The 23,101-nt window shown below is 42.6% G+C and overlaps 3 protein-coding genes across 4 annotated transcripts in view; all 3 read right to left on the reverse strand.

Moving 5' to 3' along the window:
* LOC133111550 (neuroplastin-like) overlaps positions 1-791 on the reverse strand; it is a 37,586-nt gene extending 36,795 nt beyond the window's left edge. The window contains exon 1 of one of the 2 annotated variants that reach the window (XM_061222006.1): positions 226-791. In XM_061222006.1, the coding sequence (XP_061077990.1) occupies positions 226-337 (112 nt within the window). In that variant the 5' untranslated portion in view covers positions 338-791. The remainder of the gene's footprint in view (positions 1-225) is intronic. The other variant, XM_061222007.1, reaches the window with a different exon arrangement.
* Positions 792-6,268: 5,477 nt separating this feature from the next.
* LOC133111452 (UDP-glucuronosyltransferase 2B17-like) lies at positions 6,269-7,792 on the reverse strand. Its single transcript, XM_061221823.1, has one exon. The coding sequence runs from the start codon at positions 7,790-7,792 to the stop codon at positions 6,269-6,271; it is 1,524 nt and encodes a 507-aa protein (XP_061077807.1).
* A 2,807-nt stretch (positions 7,793-10,599) lies between these two features.
* LOC133111333 (UDP-glucuronosyltransferase 2B4-like) lies at positions 10,600-12,084 on the reverse strand. The gene has a single exon (XM_061221567.1). The coding sequence runs from the start codon at positions 12,067-12,069 to the stop codon at positions 10,600-10,602; it is 1,470 nt and encodes a 489-aa protein (XP_061077551.1). The 5' UTR covers positions 12,070-12,084.
* Between the last annotated feature and the right edge of the window lie 11,017 nt (positions 12,085-23,101).

Genomic DNA, 23,101 nt, shown 5'->3' on the forward strand with positions numbered 1-23,101 from the left:
GTGGGTTCAGTTTACATAAGCCGCAACATGCACGAAAACCGTGCTCTTTAAAGAGAAACGATGAAACATAATAACGAGCATCTGCGCCTCTCGAACATAACATTAGGCTTCCATTTCGTCGAACCAACGATCACAATCATTCAAATAATCAGCACAACACCGGTCCACGACGTTCCGATGACCGTACTAGCCTACATCAGTGCATGAACTCTAAATGAGTCTTACCGTTCTGAGCCGAGGCGACATGCAGCATCAAGACCCCGAATAGAACTACCGCCAGCATCACTGAGCAGGACACCATTCTTGGGTTTCGGTCGTTCGGGAGACCAGGTATCATCAGGAAAGACGAGGGAGAAGAAATAACGATCGGGGCAACCTGAGAGGGACGGGGGAGCAACGCTGAGAAACGTAGAGGTGACACAGCTCTCTCCTGCCGTGCTCAAGCCAGGTCACCCAGAATCGTGCTTAGCTGTAGGAGGATGACGTCGTTGCTCAGGCAAAAGCGGTGTTTCTTTGGTGCAGGCAGGCAGCAGGGGAGGACTGCTGGTAGCCCAGTTGCTCGGAGATGCCGATGTACATGCAGCAAAATTAAAGGACCAACCTCCCAACACTAGGAGAGACTAAACGGACTCAGCGGACGACTGATCCATGATGCCTTGCGAAGACGGTCGTATTTCGGAATTCCGAGGATGACGTCATGTTAATTGGTGGCGATGATAATTCTAGCTGCAAATACGTCCATTTCAAAAGGATATTTTTTTGTAATAGCCAAGCCATATTCTTGTTTTTCTGTGACAGACTTAACCTATTTTACTTGACTTGGATAGACTAGGCATAGTTAGTATAGTATATTTGTTAATAATTACCGATTAAATACACTTTAGGCTGACCTGTTTAAATAATTCGATTGCAGTAGATGGGAATGCACGTTGTGTGTGTCGATGTGCGTGCCTGTGTTGCTTGTGATTACTAGCCGATGTTAGGTCTATCGATTTCAGAAAGAAATGAAATGGGAAATTATCGATGCAAAATATTCAAACTACTGTCCCTAGAATTGAATAGCTAAAAGCATAAATGGCGTAGCATATAGAATATAGGTACATTCTGCTATTCAATTCCAGGGACAGAAAAGCTTGCAGCAAAGTTTGACGGCATGTTAAATTCGACAAACCTCATAATAAGCAAGCCGTAGTGGGCCAGCCGTCCAAGGAGTCCGTTTAGTCTTCAGGTCCTTCCTCCGGCGACAGAAGCAATATCCCGCGAGATCACATTACTTGCCTCCTCGGGTTATGTTAGGTAGGACCGATGGACAGATCCAAAGAGCTTCATTCTACGGCGGTGCATAATTCATCAAACCAGCTCGCGGTGCACTGTGGTCTGTGGTCTGTCGATTATGGTGATTGTATTTTCTAAATTAACATTATTTTTCTCGCTGAAGAGCTACAGCTGTTGAAGACTGTGCCAGCCGAGTTACCCATTTCTTCAAGTGTAAGATTTTAAGTTTTTAAAACGAACTTTTATTTTATTGGAGAGAGACACGAAAGAAAATGTATTTATTTAAAATGTTAATTATACGCTATCAAATAATCAAAAACTTTCAGAGAAGTGCCAAGCATAGAAGGAGCTGAATGCAGCATTTCCCCCAAGAAATCAGATTTAACTTTTACTCAGTAATCCAAAAGGTGCAGTATAGCATGGCACTCCCCTGTAACCCGCATCCTTTCAATATGTGAGCTGAACCAAGAATAAATGCCAGATTCCCACCACTGGCAAATTGTACATCTAGTGTTCATATTATCCCTGACTGGTTGATACATTTAATTCAATTTTATGTACATAGATGGATATCTTGTTTCATATTTCAGCCCAAAAACGCCATGTTAATTCATTAAAAAAGTGTTACACGTATTGTCTTCCTAAAGTACATAGACCTACTGCCACCTGCCGTTCGTGTAGTGGAACAACAAACATGACCATTCCAAACGGACAAGGCTTATTTAAAGGTACAATAGGTCATTTCGGACTTCCAACGGTCAAGAGAGGAATAGCAGCAACAAAAACCTTCAAACCACAACACTGTTTATCCCTCCCCCTTCTCTGTAAACGCTCTGACGTTGAAACACGATTGGCTGTGGCAACTAGAACCAATTTTCAACCAATGAACTTGAATTATTGTAGTTATACAATGTTTTGTTACAGAGTGTGGTCAATTGTATATTTTGAAACCCCAAATTTAAGGACTATAAACAAAGGCAGAGGGTGAGTCAACATGCCAGTGAGCCTTTTTCAATGATAGAAAGGGATTTGCAGAGGTCTTGTAAAAATGTTTTAACACAATAATCTGTTACGCCGGGGGGAACAGAAAAACAAAAAGCAGGCAGGGGTGCAGAAACAATGGCAGGTTTAATGCAAAAGCAGGGGCAAACAGCGGAGTCAAAAAACAAGCCAAGGTCAAAAACCAGGGGGTCAGTCCAACAAGGCAGAGGTACAAATATCCAAAACAAACAAAGACGAGTCTAGGGAAGCAGGCAGGGGTCAAAACCGGAAATCCAGAAAAACTAGCAGGGTGCAACTGAAAAGGACAAGTATAAATACAAAGGGGAATGAGACAAACTAGGCGGGGCATGGGAGTGAGGGCGGTCTAACAAATAAATATCAGGTGAGACACATGAAAGGGTAATAGCACAATAACGAGGGGGAAACGAAAACGCGGACTGGACTCACAAAGACACATGTAATACAAACGGCTCCGGACTAGGGAGTAGACAATTGCAGAGAATCAGGAGATGCAGCGATACAGAGAGACAGGTGCGAATACTTTGCTGAAACTAAGTAAGTAATCAGTGATAGAATAGGGTTGCGGACTTAAATTACAAATACCCAAAACTAGTGGATGTTAGTTTGACAAACATATTAGTGTGTTAGTATAATTAGTAATGTACAACTTCTATGTTAGTTGGGATTAGTATATTAGTGCTATGTACAAACATGAAATGGAGAGAAAGCAGGAAGTAAGGAATGCAAGATTGGAAGGAAGATTGAACTCCGGAACTACCGTAAACACCCCAATAATGGGGCACGCAGACAGGGGAGTGACTGGGCTAGTAAACATTCTGACTCAGACGTCACAGGGAAGACGAGTGCAAAGACTAATGAATATAAACAGAACACCAGACATGAATATGAAAAATAATAAATTACAAGAATAATGATAATAAACAATGATAAACTAACACAGGACAGAACACAGGAACAAAACAAAATCTTACCTATTGCACCTTTAATTATGTTTCAAAGATGTCTATTGAAAAAGACATTGATACAATGAGCCATGATTCCTGACAATCGCAATGATATTCAATAAAGGGAAAGTACAAAAATGAATGTTGCCATTATTACACTATTATACTAGACAAACAAATTACGAGGGAAGATTAAGGGACTATTACATAAGCAAGTTATTCATTTTCTTCAAATAAATAATTCTGGTAAATTAATTATACATATTATAAAAAATGTGGCCTGCTGTATTTGTAAAACACTGTAAATAAGCTGCCCTGCATGCATCCATACTGAGCAGACCGTTTCCCTCCAGTTTAATCCCTTCCCTCTGCAAAGCCTGAGGGAGGGAACATTTAAAATAGGACCACACCTTTAACCTCCTATGGGCCAATCAGTTAGGCAGATATAAGCGCAAAACCACACCTTCCTTTGCCGACTGTCAGGTTCTGTGTTTTTCAATTATCTGTTTTATGTCCCCAGCATTTCTGCTTTCACCCCGTGCCTTCACCCCTGTAGTTTTGTCTGGTCTGCCTTGGTTTGTGATCTCTGCCTGGTTTTTCGACTCTGCTTTGGATTATCTCGTATGTACCCGTCTGGATTGTTTCTGGATTGTGTTTTGCACCTGCCCCTCATTCATTTCACCTTCTCCCTGAGTCTGCTCTTGGTTCTCTCTGTCCCACAATCCTGACAAAGAGTGGAGATATGGCCTTCTGCTTGCAGGGCAGCACTGTGTTAAGCCTGCTTCACTGGACTCCTCTATGTTCACAGATGTGCACGTTCTGTCCAATGTTTGGCGCTTGTATAGCGTTTGGTATGGAAAGGAGACTGCAATGGCTGCCCCAACTGAAAACTGAACTCAGCAGTAGCCCTCCGGTTTCAAACGTGGCTTTTGGCTTCGTGCTCAAGGAGCGCTGAGTTGCCCCTGCAATCCTACATGGAAAGGCACGATCTCTTCTGCATTCCCCCTCATTCCAGCCGGCATGGCTTTCACCCTGATGCTGGTCATCCAGGGATGCAGGCATGGAGCGCGCTGGCCCAAGAGAGTTCTGTGACACCGCATATTGGAAAGCCAGACCACAGACTTCTTTGGGTGCAAGACCATAGTAGATATCAGAGGCCCTTAAGACATAAGCTCTCTTCAGCTGCTTCTCTTGGTCATTGCTGAAAATCTGGCGATTTTTTATGTAGCCAACTGGCACTGATGGAGTGGTAGCCCTGCCCTCTATGTCATCACTGGACATTTGTGTCATTTTCTGGCAGTAACGGGTCAATGTTAATATTGAAGTCTTTAGCTGTGCTACGTATGCTCTTGTCTGCTAGCTTCACCTGCCTCACAGCCAAAAGCTATTAATAATGCTGGCGTACTTCCCCTGTCTGTCTTTCTCTTGAAGTTCCTGACCATTCTACCAACAAAAAAACACAAAAGAAAATCACTGTCTGCATATCCTCAGCTGAAAAAATCATTTCTCAAACAGCAGTGAGACAACCATCCCCAACTGACCTCTTAACAAACATGTTAAGCTAGCTCCCACATAGCTTTAGCTTGCTGGCTAAAAGATGACTCATCAAAAGCTACATACCTTTGACTTTTTAAACGGTGTTTTATTTTCAAATGACTAATAACATACAAGCAGTTAATACAAAAACAACACCAACATGAAAAATTACTCTCACCCATAAAAATGATAAAATATCTCCTCACCTCAATGTTCCAAAAAATGGCTACTGCAAAATGAAGAGGATGTCAGGGCTAAAAGTTAATATCAACATCATGTCACAGCGCCCTCTAGTGTGGCTGTAATAAGCACTGTGACAACCAACCCGTGAGACAACCAACCCCAGTCTCCCCTACTCAGCCCCGCTCTGTGCTCGCGCCCGGCCTTTTGTAGGGCGTCTCCCTCCCTCATGGACTCGGTCCAGCCGCGCCTGTCCAATCAGAAGTTGTTAGTGTTCATTGTTTGCATTCCCCACGAGCCTCTCCCCGGTGTTGCTGGCCTTGGTGCTGACTCTCCTCGCCGGCTCTCTCCAAGGTGCTGACCTATTAAATACGAACTCGGGAAATACACATTGTTAATTATTTTCCCGAGCATTTGGCGTTGGCGCTCGGGTCGTTCCACTCCCGTGGTGTACCGATCCCTGATCGGGCCGCCACAATATACACTCACCGAGCACTATCCATGCGATTATCTAATCAGCCAATTGTGTGGCAGCAGTGCGATCATACAATCATGTAGATATAGGTCAGGAGCTTCAGCTCCATTTCAGTGGTGGAGACTGTCATTATGCACTGTTGTGGTAACTGAGAGGCACTCGAGTAGCCAGATTCATTTTCAGTGTTCTGAGGCTAGCAGCAACTCCAGCTCCTGCTCCACCCATTCCAGTGGACAACTTCTCTTTTACTAATTTTATTATTTTTATTTTTTATATTACCAATTACTAGTGACTCTTTAATACTATTTAATCTACTATACTATTTTATTTGTGTTTTCATTTCAATATACATTGCATTTTTACATTTTATTCTCCCCATTTAAATTCTTTATTTTTATTCTCCTTGTTTCTATGTTATAAACTGTGCTTTTCCTCTGTTTTTGCCTTTTTGTTTGTATTTTTCCTGTTAAGCACTTTGAGCTGCAGTCTGCATGAAAGGTGCTATACAAATAAAGCTATTATTATTATTATTATTATTATTATAATAAATAATGTGCTAAAGGTGATATAATATTACAAACTCTAGAAAGTTAATTATGAGTATAAATAATGTCCATAAGATATTCAGTGCAGGAAAACTAATATTCCAGGTATCTGATAATTACATTAGTTATAATTACACATTTTACTCATTTGTCCAGTGATGTACATTTGATGAAGTGTAATGCTGCATGTGTTAAAAGTAGTCATCTATTAAGAAATCAAACACATAATGCAGTTTGCAATTATACAAATTATCTACAGATCAGTACAAGTATAACTTAATCCAATACATTCAATCAGATTTATTTTTTCTTTTAAATGCCGTGCAGCACAAAAATCTGATGATAGCAACAGCAGTCAGTAATATAACAAACACAGCAGCCAGCAGCAGCATTATAACGTCCACAGAGTGGTAGGCATACCAGGGCATCCTGTAGAACTCTGTGCGCAGGTGAGCAGCACCTTTGTGTCTCATGACAAACTCAATCCAGAACATTGCACGGTCCAGTGGTTTCATTGGCTGGTCCAGATGCAGCCTGGAGAGCCTCTGCATGTTCATCCTGTAGGATGGTTCATGAAGCACTTCCTGTAAGGCCTGGAGGAAGTTGTCTTTGTTTAAAGTGCCTATATCAAGGATCTGAGCAGCTCCTCTAATTTTCAGTCGAAGGAGGTTGTCGTATTGGTCAAAGAATAATGGAATTCCCAGTACTGGCATTCCATAGTAGATGGCCTCCTGAACTCCATTGGTTCCTCCATGTGCCACAAAGGCTCTGGTCTTCGGATGTCCCAGAAGATCATTCTGTGGCATCCATTTGACCAATAGGGTGTTGTTACCTAGAGTCTCTGTCCTTTTTCCTGTGTGCCTCCAGATGATCTTCTGAGGCAATTGGGCAAAAGCAGCAGCTATCTCGACTGCTATATCATGAGGAAGGTGACCAACTAAAGTCCCCAGTGACATAATAATGATTCCATGTTCTCCAGAGCTCTGCACAAACTCCTCCAGGTCTTGGGGAAGAGGCTTAGCAGGCTTACACTGGAACCCTCTCATGTACACGACATTGGGCATCATTGGGCGTGGGAAGTCAAAGACAAAATCATTTCTCATATCTGTTCCCTGAATAAGAGTTTGTATATCACATGGTTTTTCAAAGTATTTCTCGCACATACATTTGTAATGTGGCCCGATCACAAAGGACTGCTGGTATAGGATGATGCCATAGAACAGTACATTTCTCACCCTTTCAAAAAAGCTCATTTTATCAGAGAAGCCTGTTCCTGGAACTGGGATGTAGGATAAGGGTGAGGGGGCAATGGCGAAGTGGCCTTCCCCGCTAGTGATCCAGCGAACATTCATAACCAATGGTAGCTGAAGATAATGGGCCAATAGAACGCCTCCTGCTATGGCTGGGTCAGTGAGAAACATGTCATAATGAGCATCCTGCAGCCTTTTCACCAGCTCCTTATTTTCGAGAATATCACTAACCAATGTGCACATATTGAGATGCGCTTCAGAGATCATGGAGAAGAAGTTTATCTGCAGTTTGAAAAAAGTAGTTGGCGATATTTTCCCTCGTTGCACTTCAATTAGCTGAATCAAGAACTTCTCAAAGAAGGTCTTGTCTGTGCCAGCCGTGTCATGAAGGGTGATTGAAGTGTAGTGGGGAGACTTTTCTGTAATGTACCAGCTGCTGTCCCACCTTATCACAGTGATGTTGTGTCCCCTGGAGTGCATGTCCTCAATTAGTATCTTCATATTCACCCAGTGGCTTCCATCGATAGGTAAAATTAAAACATTCCCACTGTTACAACAAGACATGGCTGCTGACATTACTGGACCAATCCCAAGAATCCTCAAAGGTCTCCATCCTCAAAGGTCACTGGAAAAAAAAAAAAGAAAAGTTAAAAAAAATCTATTTGAACAGTATTTCCAATGTGTGTGTCTAATTATCTCACTTTTACAGTCTAACCATAAACAGATTGCAGCCACATTTAATTGGGATAACACTGTAAGTACTGTAATCTGTATGACACATATTTTCATGCAAAAGTTACTAGAACAGCTGTGTGAAATTGGTTATTTTTTCCTTGTAGGCATACTAATATTTATTTTTTATTTTGCATTTATTTCAAATTAATGACCGAGGCAAAATTAATTGTCTGACCGTATCAGAGCTGAATGAATTTGAGTCTGACTTAAGGCCCGTGATCTGCTCCACAATTGGTTATGAGCTATAGTACTTCCCCAAAGATTGGTTGTGTGGACACGTTAATTTTGATTGTTGTACACCTATGGTTTTCCTATCATACACGTAAACAATTATTCGTATTTTGTGACTTGTATTTCGAGATATGTAAAACGGGATTTGTAGTTTTGCGATGCGTACAAGGCGTTGTGTTTGGAAATTCAAGAAATCCATTTACGCTGAAAATGAGCAAAGCGATTGTGGATTGTGTTTAGCCTTTCAACCTCCTTCGATTTTGTGATTCAAAAAATACTCTTACCATTCACAGAATGTGTGGATTGATCTTGTAATTCACAAGATACGCTTACGATGCACAACACCCGTGTAAATAATATTGGCAATAAATTATCTCCATAGACTCTCAGAACCAAGAAAGCTTGGTATAGTCAGCACGAAAAGAAATGACAGCTTTTGTATTGGATCAATACACGTATTCCATAAGACGGGTCCAGTACCCGTATTCAGGACCCGTCCCACGACTGTCAAAAAGGAACAAAAGTTGTTCGTGTAGAGAAGAGAAAAACAAGCAAAAGCAGTAGTAGTTAACGGTAATAGTTTTCAGCACACATTCAGATTATATGCGCGCTCAAAACCTGGTTTTCTCCTCAAAGGCAACAATATTGCGCTCAAAGACGAGTTTTTCTCGCGCACAGATGCTGTAAAAATACATGCCAAAACAAATATGCATGTGTGGAGTTTGGGCTTGTCGGTTGCGTGCACAGCTTCTGGATTTCCAGGGGATACTATTGGCATTACTAGCATTAAGTCACATGATTCGCAAACAATAGACAACATTCCTTGTACTTGAAAAACGTGTTTTGTACTTGCAATACAAACAAATTGTATTGGAAAACACGTCTCTATTTGTTTGATAGGCACATTTTGTATTCGCAGATATTGTTTGATACTAGTGCTTTGAATCATAGAGCATTTGGGAAAAAAACGTGTTCCTTTTGTTTGCTTGGTTGTGGCAATAAGTTAGCTTCATATAAAAGCATTTTTAAAAATCCTTTCTTGGCTCCATTTCATCACAAGTTTAAAAATATATATTCCTCGTCTGCTAATAAATATTTGAGAAACTACACTGCCATAGTCAGTAACAGATATGTGATATACATATGGTATATGCACTAGATGGCATGATATATGCAAGAAATAAACACAGAAAATATGTTCAAAATGCACTTACACTGGTTTAGAAATCCCATAATAGTAAAAGCTGGCATGAACTGATAATCCTGGGGCATCTGAAAACGTTTTGCTACGGTTTCTGTGTTGAACTATACGTTTTCTTGTAACGGTGAGCAACAGATGTTGAGGGATGTTTGCTCCCATTTGGTGGGTGTGTTGGGGGTGTAGCCTGAATCAATAGCCTGTACCCTATGCTTTAAAGACCGGAGAACACCTTTTCAGACGCCATAGGCAGAAACTACTATGTCCGTTTCTGTTTAAATAAACGTTTTGCTACATTTTGTCAGGGCTGAACATGGCCCTGGCCTTCACGCTCGTGTCTTTATCAACGAGGAGATATTTGTTCATGCATGAGTTCAAGTTCCAATCGTCCTCCTTATCTCGGACAAGTCCTTGCACTGTTTTTGAATAGATGTAGATCATTTACAGTGCCATGAAAAACGCTTGGCGGTGGCAGCTGCCGCTACCTCTATTATTGCATATTTGCCTCACTTAATTATTTCAGATCTTTAGACAAAATGCAATATTAGACCATGGAAAACACAACCATGATAAACACAAAACACATTTTTAAGGCTAGCAGCAACTCTAGCTCCTGCTCCACCCATTCCTGTTGACAGTTTCTCTGGGTGTGACAGAGAAAAGGGTAACAGCCTGTACATGCTGCTTTCGTGTCACTTGAAACATGTTTTTATGCTTTAAACTACAAAACTACAGATGCCCCTGAACAAAAACCTCTGGGGCCGATCAAATGTAAATGATGTGCTAAAGATGATATCATATGAGAAACTCTGTTAACTATGTTACATAGTTAACTATGATGATAAGTAATGTCCATACGACATACAGTGCAGGAAAACTAATATTCCAGGTATCTGATAATTACATTACAGTTACAATTACACATTTTACTCATTTGTCCAGAGTGAAACAGAAATGGAGAACATAAGTGTAATGCTGCATGTGTTAAAAGTAGTCATCTATTGAAAAATCAAACACAACGCAGTTCAACAGAGAGTTTAATGAGCTTTTTGCAATTCCACAAATTACCTACGGATCAGTACAAGTATAACTTAAACTATACAACTTATCCTGGCAGTTGTTCAATTCAAAATATATTTTCACCTATACCTTTTATTTTTTTAAACTTTGAAGTTATGTTTTTTAAGCCAATAAGAATCCAGTACATTCAATCAGATTTTATTTTTCTTTTACATGCCGTGCAGCACAAAAATCTGATGATAGCAACAGCAGTCAGCAATATAACAAACACAGCAGCCAGCAGCAGCATTATAACATCCACAGAGTGGTAGGCATACCAGGGCATCCTGTAGGACTCTGTGCGCAGGTGAGCAGCACCTTTGTGTCTCATGACAAACTCAATCCAGAACATTGCACGGTCCAGTGGTTTCATTGGCTGGTCCAGATGCAGCCTGGAGAGTCTCTGCATGTTCATCCTGTAGGATGGTTCATGAAGCACTTCCTGTAAGGCCTGGAGGAAGATGCTTCTGTCTATGTTAGCAATATCCACAATCGTAGCTGCTCCCCTAACTTTCATCCTAGAAAGGTTATCAGGCTGATCAAAGATCAGCGGAATGCCAACTATTGGAACACCATGGTAAATGGCCTCCTGAACTCCATTGGTTCCTCCATGTGCCACAAAGGCTCTGGTCTTTGGATGACCCAGAAGATCATTCTGTGGCATCCATTTGACCAATAGGGTGTTGTTACCTAGAGTTTCTGGCCTTTCTCCTGTGTGCCTCCAGATGATCTTCTGAGGCAGCTGGGCAAAAGCAGCAGCTATCTCGACTGCTATATCATGAGGAAGGTGACCAACTAAAGTCCCCAGTGACATAATAATGATTCCATGTTCTCCAGAGCTCTGCACAAACTCCTCCAGGTCTTGGGGAAGAGGCTTAGCAGGCTTACACTGGAACCCTCCCATGTACACAACATTGGGCATCGTTGGGCGTGGGAATTCAAAGACAAAATCATTTCTCATGAGCCATATATCAGCTGCCTGAAACAGCTCAAAGTATTCAATTTCAGGCCCAAAATATTGTTTGCAAAATTCAGTATAATGAGGTTTTGGAATGACCGCAATCTGCCATAATCCAAAGAAATATGTTAGCATATTCTGCATACGTTGGGGAAAATTCATCTTGTCTGTTAACTCTGCTCCAGGAAAAGGAACAAAGGATAATGGTGAGGGAGCAATTGCAAAGTGACCCTCTCCATGTATAGTCCATCTTACATTGAAAACCAGAGGAAGTTTAAGACGATGAGCCAGCAGCACCCCACCACCAAACCCAGGATCAGTTAGAACAACATCATATTTAGCATCCAAGACAGACTGCATTAACTCCTCATCGTCAAACATGTGGCTCATCATTTCACACAAATTTCTGTTCATCTCTGAAAACGTATTCATAATTTCCATTTCAACACTTAAACGGGTCCAAAAAGAGGCTCCTCCTCTGCGAATTTGCAGTAACCTTGACACAAATGAACCGAAGACCTCTTCATCGAACCCCCCCGTGTTTTGGATGGTGATTGAGGTATAGTGAGGGGATGTTTCCTTTATGTACCAGCTGTTTGAGGCACGCACCACAGTGACAGTGTGGCCCCTGGAAACCAGCTCTTCAGTCAGGACTTGCATGTTCACCCAGTGGCTGCCATCCAACGGGAACACCAGCACATTCCCTCCATGTACCCCAGGCAGAGTGAAGATCAGGAGTGTAATTAAGATGAAGTCTGAGTGCTGCATCTTTCCACAGAATCTTTCCATTTATCCTGAAATATATAAACCTTACTGAAATCTCAAAACCTAGTTATTAAGTTTCATACAGTTCCAGTAAACCTTTTTTTTTATTTTTATTTTTTTACATTGAGTAAAATATTTGAAAATAAATTAATAATTTAAGTTTGCGCTGTACTGGCAGTTAGTCAAGAACAACGCTCTGATTATGCAAAAAAATTTAAAGTTCACACATTCAGCTCAGGTGCTTGTAAACATCAGTATTAGTCAAGGACAGATGTGCACTGCAATATTTAGCTGCATTCTGAACGGATAACACCAATTAAAGACAGTAACATACAATAAATCTCAGAAAGAATGTGTGAACAATTTAATAATCTAATTTAGAGAGCAAACAAGTCACTTACCCAAGAAAGACAAGAAGAAGCCAGTCAACACTGAAAAGAAGAGTAGAACTTTTACAGGCAGCGCTCACCAGTGTAATAAAGTCCAAAGGGCATAGCTGCTGTTTTGTTATTTTTATTCTGAAAGTCTTTTAGTTATTTTTACTTATTCTCATCTTTATACTCATCACTAATGTTTATTCATCATTATTTCATATTTTGTTGTATTTTAAAAGTTCAGAAACATTGTATTTATGACATTCCCAGTATCCCTGAACCTTTTTGCACTTAAAGTACATAAGCACATGTGTGAATGACTCTGTCCCAACCAGAGCACTGCTTTATCTTCTGGTGGGCAAGCAGAGCCAGATGTGTTATGCATTGATTTTAACAGATGTTTTCTCTTAAGCATGAGTTTAAAAAGAAAATGACATTTTGAAAATCATGTCCAAAAATGTTTAAGCAAAATGGTTTCTTGTGACATGGTTTAAATGTTATGATACAGTTTAATCAAACATTTGCTTGGTTCATAATTATTGTGCTAAATGATATGATACCAAATAAAACCTTGTGTAGATGGATTTTTCTTCTGCAAAATTAATATGGTCCAACAATTCTATATATATATAAGCAAATAATGTGTATGTCTGTGTCTGTGCAGAAAAAGTCCGTTCCAGAATGATTGGCACATTACTGAAAATGAAGAGAAAATGCTGCATATAATAAACAACACAGATGATATGACTACTACCAATACTACTAATACTATGACTAATAAACAGAAGCAGAACATGTCTATAAATTAGAGTATCTTATAATCTGAAATAGAAATACTAATGAAAAATTAATAATCTTTAATAGTTATTTACATATAATTCAGTAAAGAACTTCAGCTTATGCTGAAAGAACATTTTGTATTGGTGCAAGTAACATACAGTTATGTTCAATATTAGTACAACTCCAGTAACCTGATAAACCACTGTTATTACATTAGATTACATTAATGGCATTTGGCAGACGCTCTTATCCAGAGCGACGTACAGCAAAGTGCATACCCATAACCAGGGATAAGTGCGCTGAAAGACCCTAGAGGGAAGTAGAATTTCAACTGCTACCTGCACAACAAAGATAAGGACCAGGGCCTATTTGATCATCTTTTTTCTTTTTTTTCTTTTTTAAATCATAATACCGCTACATGCAAATGTATGAACAAACCACTTACGTAGCCAAACACTGCTTACCTAGCCAAACTAAACATCCTGGTACACAAGTAAATCACAGAAAGACAACAATTAAGGTTTACAGGGAGGTAGGGAGAGACAGGGAGAGGTGCGTCTTCAGTTTGCGCTTGAAGATGGGAAGAGATTCTACTGTTCTGACCTCAACGGGGAGTTTGTTCCACCACCGTGGAGCCACAACAGACAGTAGTCGTGAGCATGAGGTGGAAGTTCGGAGAGGGAGAGGTGCCAAGCGGCCTGTGGAGGCCAAATGAAGAGGTCTGGCAGGGGTATAGGGTCTGATTTTTTGGAGGTAAGGTGGGGCAGACCCCTTCACTGCTTGGAAGGCTAGCACCGATGTTTTGAATTTGATGTGAGCCATGACAGGAAGCCAGTAGAGGGAAGTAAGCAGGGGGGTGACATGTGAGTGTTTGGGAAGGTTGAAAACCAGATGGGCTGCTGCATTCTGGATAAGTTGGGGGGGTCTGATGTCGGACGCTGGGAGGCCAGCCAAGGGGAAGTTGCAGTAGTCGAGGTGGGACAAAATCTTTGCTTGGACCAGGAGCTGGGTCGAGTAGGGGGTGAGAAAGGGGCGGATTCTCCGTATGTTGTATAGGAAGAACCTGCATGACCGGGTCACTGCCGCAATGTTCTCAGAGAGGGACAGTCTGCTGTCCATCACCATGCCGAGGTTCCTTGCACAGGGTGATGGCATCAGTGTGGTATCCCCTAGGGAAATTGAGAGATCCAGATGGGGAGGGGTAATGGCAGGGATGATTATCATTTCAGTCTTACCTAGGTTGAGCTTTAGATGGTGGTTGTCCATCCAGCTCTGGATGTTACTCAGGCAAGCAGAGACACGGGCTGAAACCTGTGTATCAGATAGTGGGAATGAGATGAAGAGTTGGGTATCATCCACATAGCAGTGGTAGGATAGACCATGTGCAGTGATAACAGGGCCAGGGGAACGAGTGTAAAGAGAGAAAAGAAGCGGCCCTAGAACTGAGCCCTGGGGAACTTCTGTGGCAAGGGGCCGAGGTGTCGATACTGTACCAGCCTAGGCAACCTGGAAGAAGTGACCAGAGCGGTAGGACTCAATCCAGTCCAGGGCTGTGCCACAGATCCCCATTGCTGACAGGGAGGACAGGAGGATGATCCACAGTGTCGAAGGCAGCAGAGAGATCTAGAAGAATGAGGACAGAGGAGAGGGAGGCTGCTCGTGCGGCATGGAGTGATTCACTGACGGAGAGGAGCGCGGTCTCTGTCGAGTGGCCAGATCTGAAGCCAGACTGATGGGGGTCTAGCAGGTTTGTTGTTAGAAAAGAAAGAAGAAAGTTGACTAGAAGCGGCTCATTCTATTGTTTTAGATAGAAAAGGAAGAAGAGATAGTTCTGGATGATGGAGGGATCCAGAGTAGGCTTTTTTAGCAGTGGGTTGATGTGGGCCCTCTTGGAGGATGATGGAAAGGGGAGGAGTTGACAAGGGAGGTGACAAATGGGAGAATGTCAGGTGTGATAGTCTGGAGGAGAGAAGAGGGGATAGGGTCAAGGGCACAGGTTGTAGGGTGGTGGGAGAGCAGGAGTTGAGAAACATCAGAGTCTGTAAGGGGAGAGAAAGTGGAAAAGGAAGGGATGAGCCTAGAGGGGGGAAGGGCACAGAGAGGGGGGTGGTGGTCGCAAAGGATCTGCGGATGTCTGTGACCTTCTCATCGAAAAAATCAGCGAAGTCATCAGCAGTGAAGGAGGACTGAGGTGGAGGAGGCGGTGTGCTGAGGAGAGAGGAGAAAATAGAGAACAGTTTCCGGGGGTTAGAAGTGGAGTTCTGAATTTGTGTTTGATAGTATTTTACCTTGGCGGCAGTGACAGCGGGAGAGATTCCACTACTATTCCACTACTATGAGTAGTAGTGATATTTCTGCATGGCAAATACTTCACTTGTAGATGTAGTAGTGTAATAGAAAAACAACAGACCCAACTGTCATGACATGCACGCTCCTTGTTCTGAGTAATTGACTAATTCATTGAAAGGGGCAAATAATAATAGCAAAATAATAGCAGTGTGGAGCTTAATTAGAGAATTCATTAATTCTGTGAAAAAACAGGTGTCATTAATTGTCCTTTATTAAGGAAGAAGGGAAGCAAATGTTTCACACATTGCTATAAAGGATATTTCCTTCTGAATTGCTAAGTAAAATTGGCCATTCCAGACATTGTTCGGAGGAACAATGTCATTTGATTAGAAAGTTGATTGGAGAGTAGAAAATGTATTAATAAGCGCAGCAAATTATAGGATGCTCAGCTAAAATGAACTCAAATGCTTTAAAATGGCAACACAAACCTGAAAGAAGCGGAATAAAATGAGCAGCTACTTTTAAAACAAATCGAAAAATAGTCAGAATGGCAAAGATTCAGCCATTCATCAGCTCCAGAAAGATCAAAGATGATCTATAATTACCTGTAAGTGCTGTTACAGTCAGAAGATGTTTGATCAAAGCCCTCGTAAAGCACCATTGTTGAAAAAAGGACATCCTGCTCTTTTCGGGTCTAGTGGTCATCGACAGTACGTCAGACAACTCCCGGGTGCTGAATTCAAGCCACAGTACACCGTGAAGTCAGTGAAGTATGGTGGCACAAAAATCATGGTATGGGGATGTTTTTCATACTATGGTGTTGGGTTCGTATTATGTTGCCGTTTGCTGAAGAGGTAATGCCCCTGAAATGGGGGTTTCAACAAGACGACAACCACAAACACACAAGTAAGCGAGCAACATCTTGGTTCCAGACAAAAAGGATTTTGTTTTTGGAGTGCTCAATCCCCCGACCCCATTGAAAACTTGTGGGGTAACATAAAAAATTCAGTTTCTGAAGCAAAACCCAAAGATTCACAGGAACTGTGGAATATAGTTTGTTCATCCTGGGCTGAAATACCTGTTTCTAGGTGCCAGAAGTTGACTTGATCCAATGCAGATGTGCACCGGCTATCAAAAACAATGGTAATGCAACTGATTATTAGTTCAGTAATTTGATTTCAAGTTAAATCTTGTAAAATGTATTCAGTTTAAACAGGTTGCAGCGAGTTTGAGGAGAAAAATATTGCCACTGCCATTTTTTTTTTTTTTTTACAGATTAATATTCCTTTTCTTTGCTTCCTGTCAAATAATAACGCAGACTTTATGAAATTTGCTAATGCTTTGATTTGAAATTGTAATGCTCCTCAGTTTGTGTAGCCAGTGGGACTTTAGGACCCAGGGGCGAATAGTAAGGGCTTAAATGACAAGGTGTGCATAGGGGCAGGATTCTTGTGTAATCAGTCAGCTGCTTAGCCAGGGGAGCGGAGTGGAAAGTGCGGTTTGGCATGCTGTTATATTCGGCTAGCATTAGCTGCCTTATAATAGAGTACGTCGTTTATAAGTATGTGGGTTCTTGTAGATTACCGACGGACGAAGACAATCCGGGCATTGGCGTTCCGTGTGTTAAAGGGTGAGCGTGTGCAGTCGCCGGTAACTGAAGTACGGAGGCATTTTGTTGGGTTTAACGAGGGTAGGTATGCTTCCCATAAAGTGTGTGGTTTTGATGTGAGCCTTGGGATGGGCCTTAATGTGATTTTGCTATGGTCTGTTTTGTGGAATTCGTAGGTAAATAGAACGATTCTTAAATCTCCGCTAGTGATTCCCTCTTAATCGCAGTAAGGGATGTATGATAAACAAAGCATCGAAGCGGTGCCCTGCTGTGCGCGCTGAGAATATTCATATTTAATGTCTTTCAACAGATCGTGCTGGTGTTAAGAACGTTTGCCTAATTGCTGCTGCGTGCGGGGGGGCGGATGGCCTGGAAGCCGGCTTGTGAATGAACCCCGCCACTCGCGTTTTTGCCATTTGGTTTGGACAGCTAGCCACTGTTTTCCCATATGTGAAGTTTGTATATGTTTATTTATATCATGTCTATGAAGATGAGCTCTTTTAATCATTGATGTTTTACTATTGATGCAACTTGTGTTTGGGCAGTGTGCAGTACCAAGGGTGGGCTGTACTATTGTAATCAACCAGTATATGAGAGCAGTGTGCAATATCAAGGCTGGGACAAGGGGAGGTGCCAGTGGGCAGGTGTACTTTGGACAATTGTCTATCTAACTGATTATCTTGGCACTTCATGTTCTTTACTTGTTACAACATTACTTATTCTAAATCTTAATTGGCTTTGCTTGGGTTCTCATATTTAGTGGGCAGGGCTCGATGCTCAATGTGTTACGGGGACCACCCGTGTGGTGTCATTACGATTGGTGTGTATTGACCAAACCTTTTATGCTTAACTTGGTGTCACCTTGGTTGCGGTGCTTGGGGTGTTGAGTCACTGGGAAGCCCTGTACTTATTGTGGATCAAAAGTGGGTTGCCTGTCAATATTGAGCATTGGGGTGCTGCCCAACATTATTTATTGGAATCTTGCAGATAAACTTGTCTTGATGAGAACTCATGTATGTACCCCTAATACACTGCTGTAAGTAAAGGTTGGTCCTTTACACAGCAAATATTTTAATTACTCTGAACGAATGGTATAAATAAAGTATTACTGTGTTGCTTTTGATACATCAGCCTCCAATCCTTTCATTCATTTGAATAACCCTAGCGTGGGGAGGGATCTTTACTGTAGAGTATCAGTGGGTTCTCCCATCCCCGTTAAATAGATGCGAGTGGCGTAATCGTAACACATGGTAGTATAACTGGGTTGTTGTCGCTAACGGCCACATTTGTTCTGTTTGTTTTTGTGTTTATTCATGTTTATTCTTGTTCTTTGTTCATTATCATGCATATCTGGTTATTGTTCCCATTACAGTTATTACATTTGTAAGAAACCCCCCAAATACACCAAAAGGCAGAAGTATCTGAGAGGTGAAGAAAACGCGTGTAGTCTGACCAATGCTACTGGAACAGGATTAATTTAATTTTTGTTCTTGTTTATTTGACTCCAAAAGATAATTTCAACTGCTCCTCTGTTCCAACAGTTTAACAAAAGGAACTACAAATGTCTGCCAATAGTGGGGCTGTATATGACTGCTATCTATTTGTATCGACACGGACGTGCCTGTGGCCAGTATAGACTACAATGATACACTTAGTATGTATCTTGTGACGGCACTGGTGTATAGGCGAGTGACTACGGGGTGCAGGTATCCTAGGTTATCTTTGTCTATTAGGACTCTAAACTGTGCAATGCTGTGAGTCAAGAGGATGCAGGTTCAAATTAATACAATGTATTAACAATGTGCAATGCAGAAATATAATTACAAGGATAGGTGCAATATGAATGGCTATACGCGAAGGGTACGCAGGAGCTCGTATTATCGAGTCGCCTCAAACCATTCCACTTTCCCCTCTATATACCCAGGGTTTACAGGAAAACAACAAATAGAGTCACAAGATGCCAGTAACAACAATGGTCCTGCTGATGTTATCTCTGTATGTCCAACAAACCTGGTTAACCTTTGTATCACAGCTGGATGCTGAATCACAGGTAACTTGCTTTACCTGTGGTTTGTTCCTTCAAGATCTTTATTCAGCAACCAGTGTACTACACCACCAATGACACCAAACTATTTCCCACATCATTAGCTATCTAAAGACACCAAACACTGTATGTGGAAAACTCATGGTTTATACAGTGCTATTTCAACTCATCAGTTCTGGGAGCATTCCACTGAGGTGGAAGAATTCCACAGAGGCAGCACAATGATGGGAGCTGTCCTGTAGTCCTGTATTGTCTTTTCATCAAACCTTGCTGACCCTGTGTCAACATGGTCAACACAGTCTGTTTCCTCTTGGGGGTCTGTTATATTCGTGTTCCCCTGTTATATCTGTGTCTGAATGTTTACTAGCCCGAGTCACTCCCCTGTCTGCGTGCTTCACTATTCGGGTGTTTTCGGTAGTTCCGGGGTTCAACCTTCCTTCCAATCTTGCATTCCTTACTTCCGGCTTCTTTCGCTAGTTAATGTTGTGAAGCACTATTCTGACTAACAACTACTAATTTAGATATTGTACAGTACTAATCATATTAATACACGTACTGTCTGTCAAACTAAGAAACTAACAGTCACTTAAATTGGGTAGTTTAGATTTAATCACATAGTTAAGTGACTAACGTTATCCTATTTTCCATGCTGTTCTATAACTCTGCCTTCCTATACTATCCTTGATTACTTGCTTAATTTCAGCAAAGTGTTCGCACCTGTCTCTTACTATCACTAAGCTTGCCTTGGCCTCTTGTTTTTGCTACATGTTCAATTTTTGCCTCAGCCCTTTTTGTACCTCTGTTTTTCTGATCTCCTGGATTTCGACCTTTGCTTGTTTTTTTGACCATTCTTTTGGTTTTTGATTTTGGTAAAGTCTGTTGATCTCTTGGCTCTGAACTTGGACTGAATAAACTATGTTTTTGGATTATCCGTTGGTCTGCTTTTGGGTCCTCAGTATTGTACATAACAGTACGTTCTGACCACCATGGACCCAGTAGACCAGTCTCAATCGCACTTTGTGTTGGGGAACCACGGAGCTGCATTGGGACACCAGCAGTAGCAGTTGGACACATTCTCCCAACAGCTACAATCCATTACCAGCTGTCTGGCTAACCTGACCATGACTCTACAATCCACGAACCCAGTGACCCTCCAATCTGCGAACCCCAATCCCGACGCCCCACCACCCATCAGGCTGTTCCCATGGCACCACCTACCCCGGTACGTGAACCTCCACTCCTGCCTCCCGAGAAATACGCCAGAGAACCTGGAGAGTGCTGGTCCTTCATCACCCAGTGTCAGCTCATCTTCCAGCTACACATTCCCTACCAAGCGCTCCCGAGTTGCATATATCATCACGCAACTCACGGAATGTGCTAAGAAGTGGGGAACAGCTGCCTGGGAGGCTGGGCTACCCTGCATCCAGATGTCAGGGCAGTTCACTGAGGAGATGGAGAGGATGTTTGACTAGTCCAGGCGTGGTCACAAAGAGGCTCGTGAGATCCAGCGCATGCATCAGGAGGGACGCAGTTTTTCAGACTTCGCCATCGACTTTCAGATTCTGGCGACATCTTGCGGCTGGGCAAGTCAGGCCCTGTATGACACCTTCCTCAACGGCCTGGCTGAATGTATTAAGGACGAGTTGCTGACCCGGGAGTTAGCCTAAGATTTGGAGGGGCTCATCGCCTTGGCCATCCGGGTGGACTCTCGCCTCTGTGACCGTCAACGTTTCCGGAGCCCGGTCCACCCCATCCGGTCTCGAAGGGAGACTTCCAGAGCCTGGTCTGGCCCTCCACCCCAGGGAGAGCATCCTACCCAGACCGGAGAGGTGGAGCCCATGTGGATTGTGCCAGACTGACCAGAGAGGAGAGGGAGAGGAGGATGAGAGACCGGCGATGCCTCTACTGTGGCCAGGCGAGGCACTTCGTCTCTACGTGCCCGGGAGAAGCAAATGCCCACTAGTCAGTGAAGGAGCACTAGTGGGCGTGACACCTGTTGAAGTCTCCTCCAAACACCACACCTGTCTTTCCACAACCATCTCCTGGGAGGGAAAGATGAGGAAGATATCCGCCCTAGTTGATTCTGGAGCTGAAGCGAGTTTCCTGGACGCCGGTGTGGCCGCCAGGTGGGACATCCCACTTACCGGGATGCCACACTCCCTGGTGGCCAACTCTCTCAGAGGACAGAGACTTTCCAATATCACCCACAAAATCATTCCCCTTAAAATGCTTACAATGGGGGAAATAAGTATTGAACACATCAACATTTTGTCCAGTAAATGTATTTCCAATGAAGCCATTCAAGTGAAATTTGCACCAGACTTTGGTATTAACTGGTATTAAATCCAGACAAAAAATCTAAACATTAAAGTCCATATGTAAATAAAGTTATGTGTAATAAAGTGGAATGACATAGGAAAAAAGTATTGAACACACTAACTGAAATTAATTAAATACTTAATGGGCCCTCTTGTGAATCTGGATCTTCAGATGCTTCCACAAACGTTCAATTGGGTTTAAGTCAGGTGATTTACTGGGCCATTCCAACAAGTTGATTTTCTTTCTCTGAAACCAATTGCGAGTTTCCTTTGCTGTATGCTTTGGATCGTTGTCCTGCTGGAAGGTCCACCCACGTCTCATCCTCAGCATCCTGGTGGATGGCTGCAGGTTCATCTCAAGAATCTCTCTGTACATGGCTCCATTCATTGTTCCTTCAATGATATGGAGTCTGCCAGTACCACGAGAAGAGAAACACCATGATACTTAATAATAATAATGCATTTTATTTATAGTGCACTTTACATTTGGAGACCAAATCTCAAAGTGCTACAGGGTAAAAACAGGGAATAAAACACCCAATGGCATGTATAAAATATAAAAACTAAGAAAAGGCTTTAGTAAAGAGGTAGGTTTTTTTTTTTCTTTTAAAAGCATCAGTGGTCTGCGGTGCTCTCAGGTAGTCAGGGAGGGCATTCCACAGGCGGGGAGCAGCCGAGCAGAAGGCTCGGTCGCCCATGGTGCAGAGCTTGGTCTTGTGAGGACAGAGGCGGTTGGTGTTGGCAGAGCGAAGGTTTCGAGTGGAGGGTTCTGGGGTGAGGAGTTCTTTGAGATAGGGGGGGGCATTTCCATAGATGCACTGATGGGTGAGAAGGGATATTTTGTATTCAGTCCGGGAGGTGATGGGGAGCCAGTGAAGTGAGTGGAGGATCGGTGTGATGTGGTCGTACTTACGCACTCTCATCAGGATCCTAGCAGCGCTGTTCTGGATATATTGGAGCCTCAGGAGGCTCTTGCTAGGGATCCCGATGAGAAGTGCGTTACAGTAATCCAGCCTGGAGGAGACAAAGGCGTTGACAAGTTTTTCTGCATCTGGGAGGGTGAGTGTGGGACGGAGTTTAGCAATGTTCCTGAGGTGGAAAAAGGAGGTTTTGCACAGGTGTTTAATGTGGGCCTCAAAGTTTAGGTGGGGGTCACTTTTCACACCCAGGTTGGTGACTATGGATGACAGGGGAAGGACTTGACCGGAGAAAGAGATGCTGGTAATGGAGGATGAATGAATCTGATGGGGGGTGCCAATTAGGATGGCCTCGGTTTTGGAGCTGTTGAGTTGTAGGAAGTTTGATTTCATCCACGCCTTTATCTCCTCCAGGCAGATGGTGACGGCGGAGCTGCAGAGGGGGGTGAGTCAGTCTTAAGGTACAGTTGTGTGTCATCAGCATAGCAATGGAAGGAAATTCCATACTGGCTGATGACACGGCCGAGGGGGAGCAAGTAGAGGGTGAAGAGGACGGGGCCGAGGACGGATCCTTGGGAGACACCACAGGTGACAGG

The sequence above is a fragment of the Conger conger genome, chromosome 15, assembly GCF_963514075.1.
Source record: "Conger conger chromosome 15, fConCon1.1, whole genome shotgun sequence".
NCBI classification, from domain to species: domain Eukaryota; kingdom Metazoa; phylum Chordata; class Actinopteri; order Anguilliformes; family Congridae; genus Conger; species Conger conger.

What these genes read in the sequence shown, in the direction of transcription:
- LOC133111452 (XM_061221823.1), bottom strand. Translation starts at nt 7,792, where the DNA reads ATGTCTTGTTGTAACAGTGGGAATGTTTTAATTTTACCTATCGATGGA.
- LOC133111333 (XM_061221567.1), bottom strand. Translation starts at nt 12,069, where the DNA reads ATGCAAGTCCTGACTGAAGAGCTGGTTTCCAGGGGCCACACTGTCACT.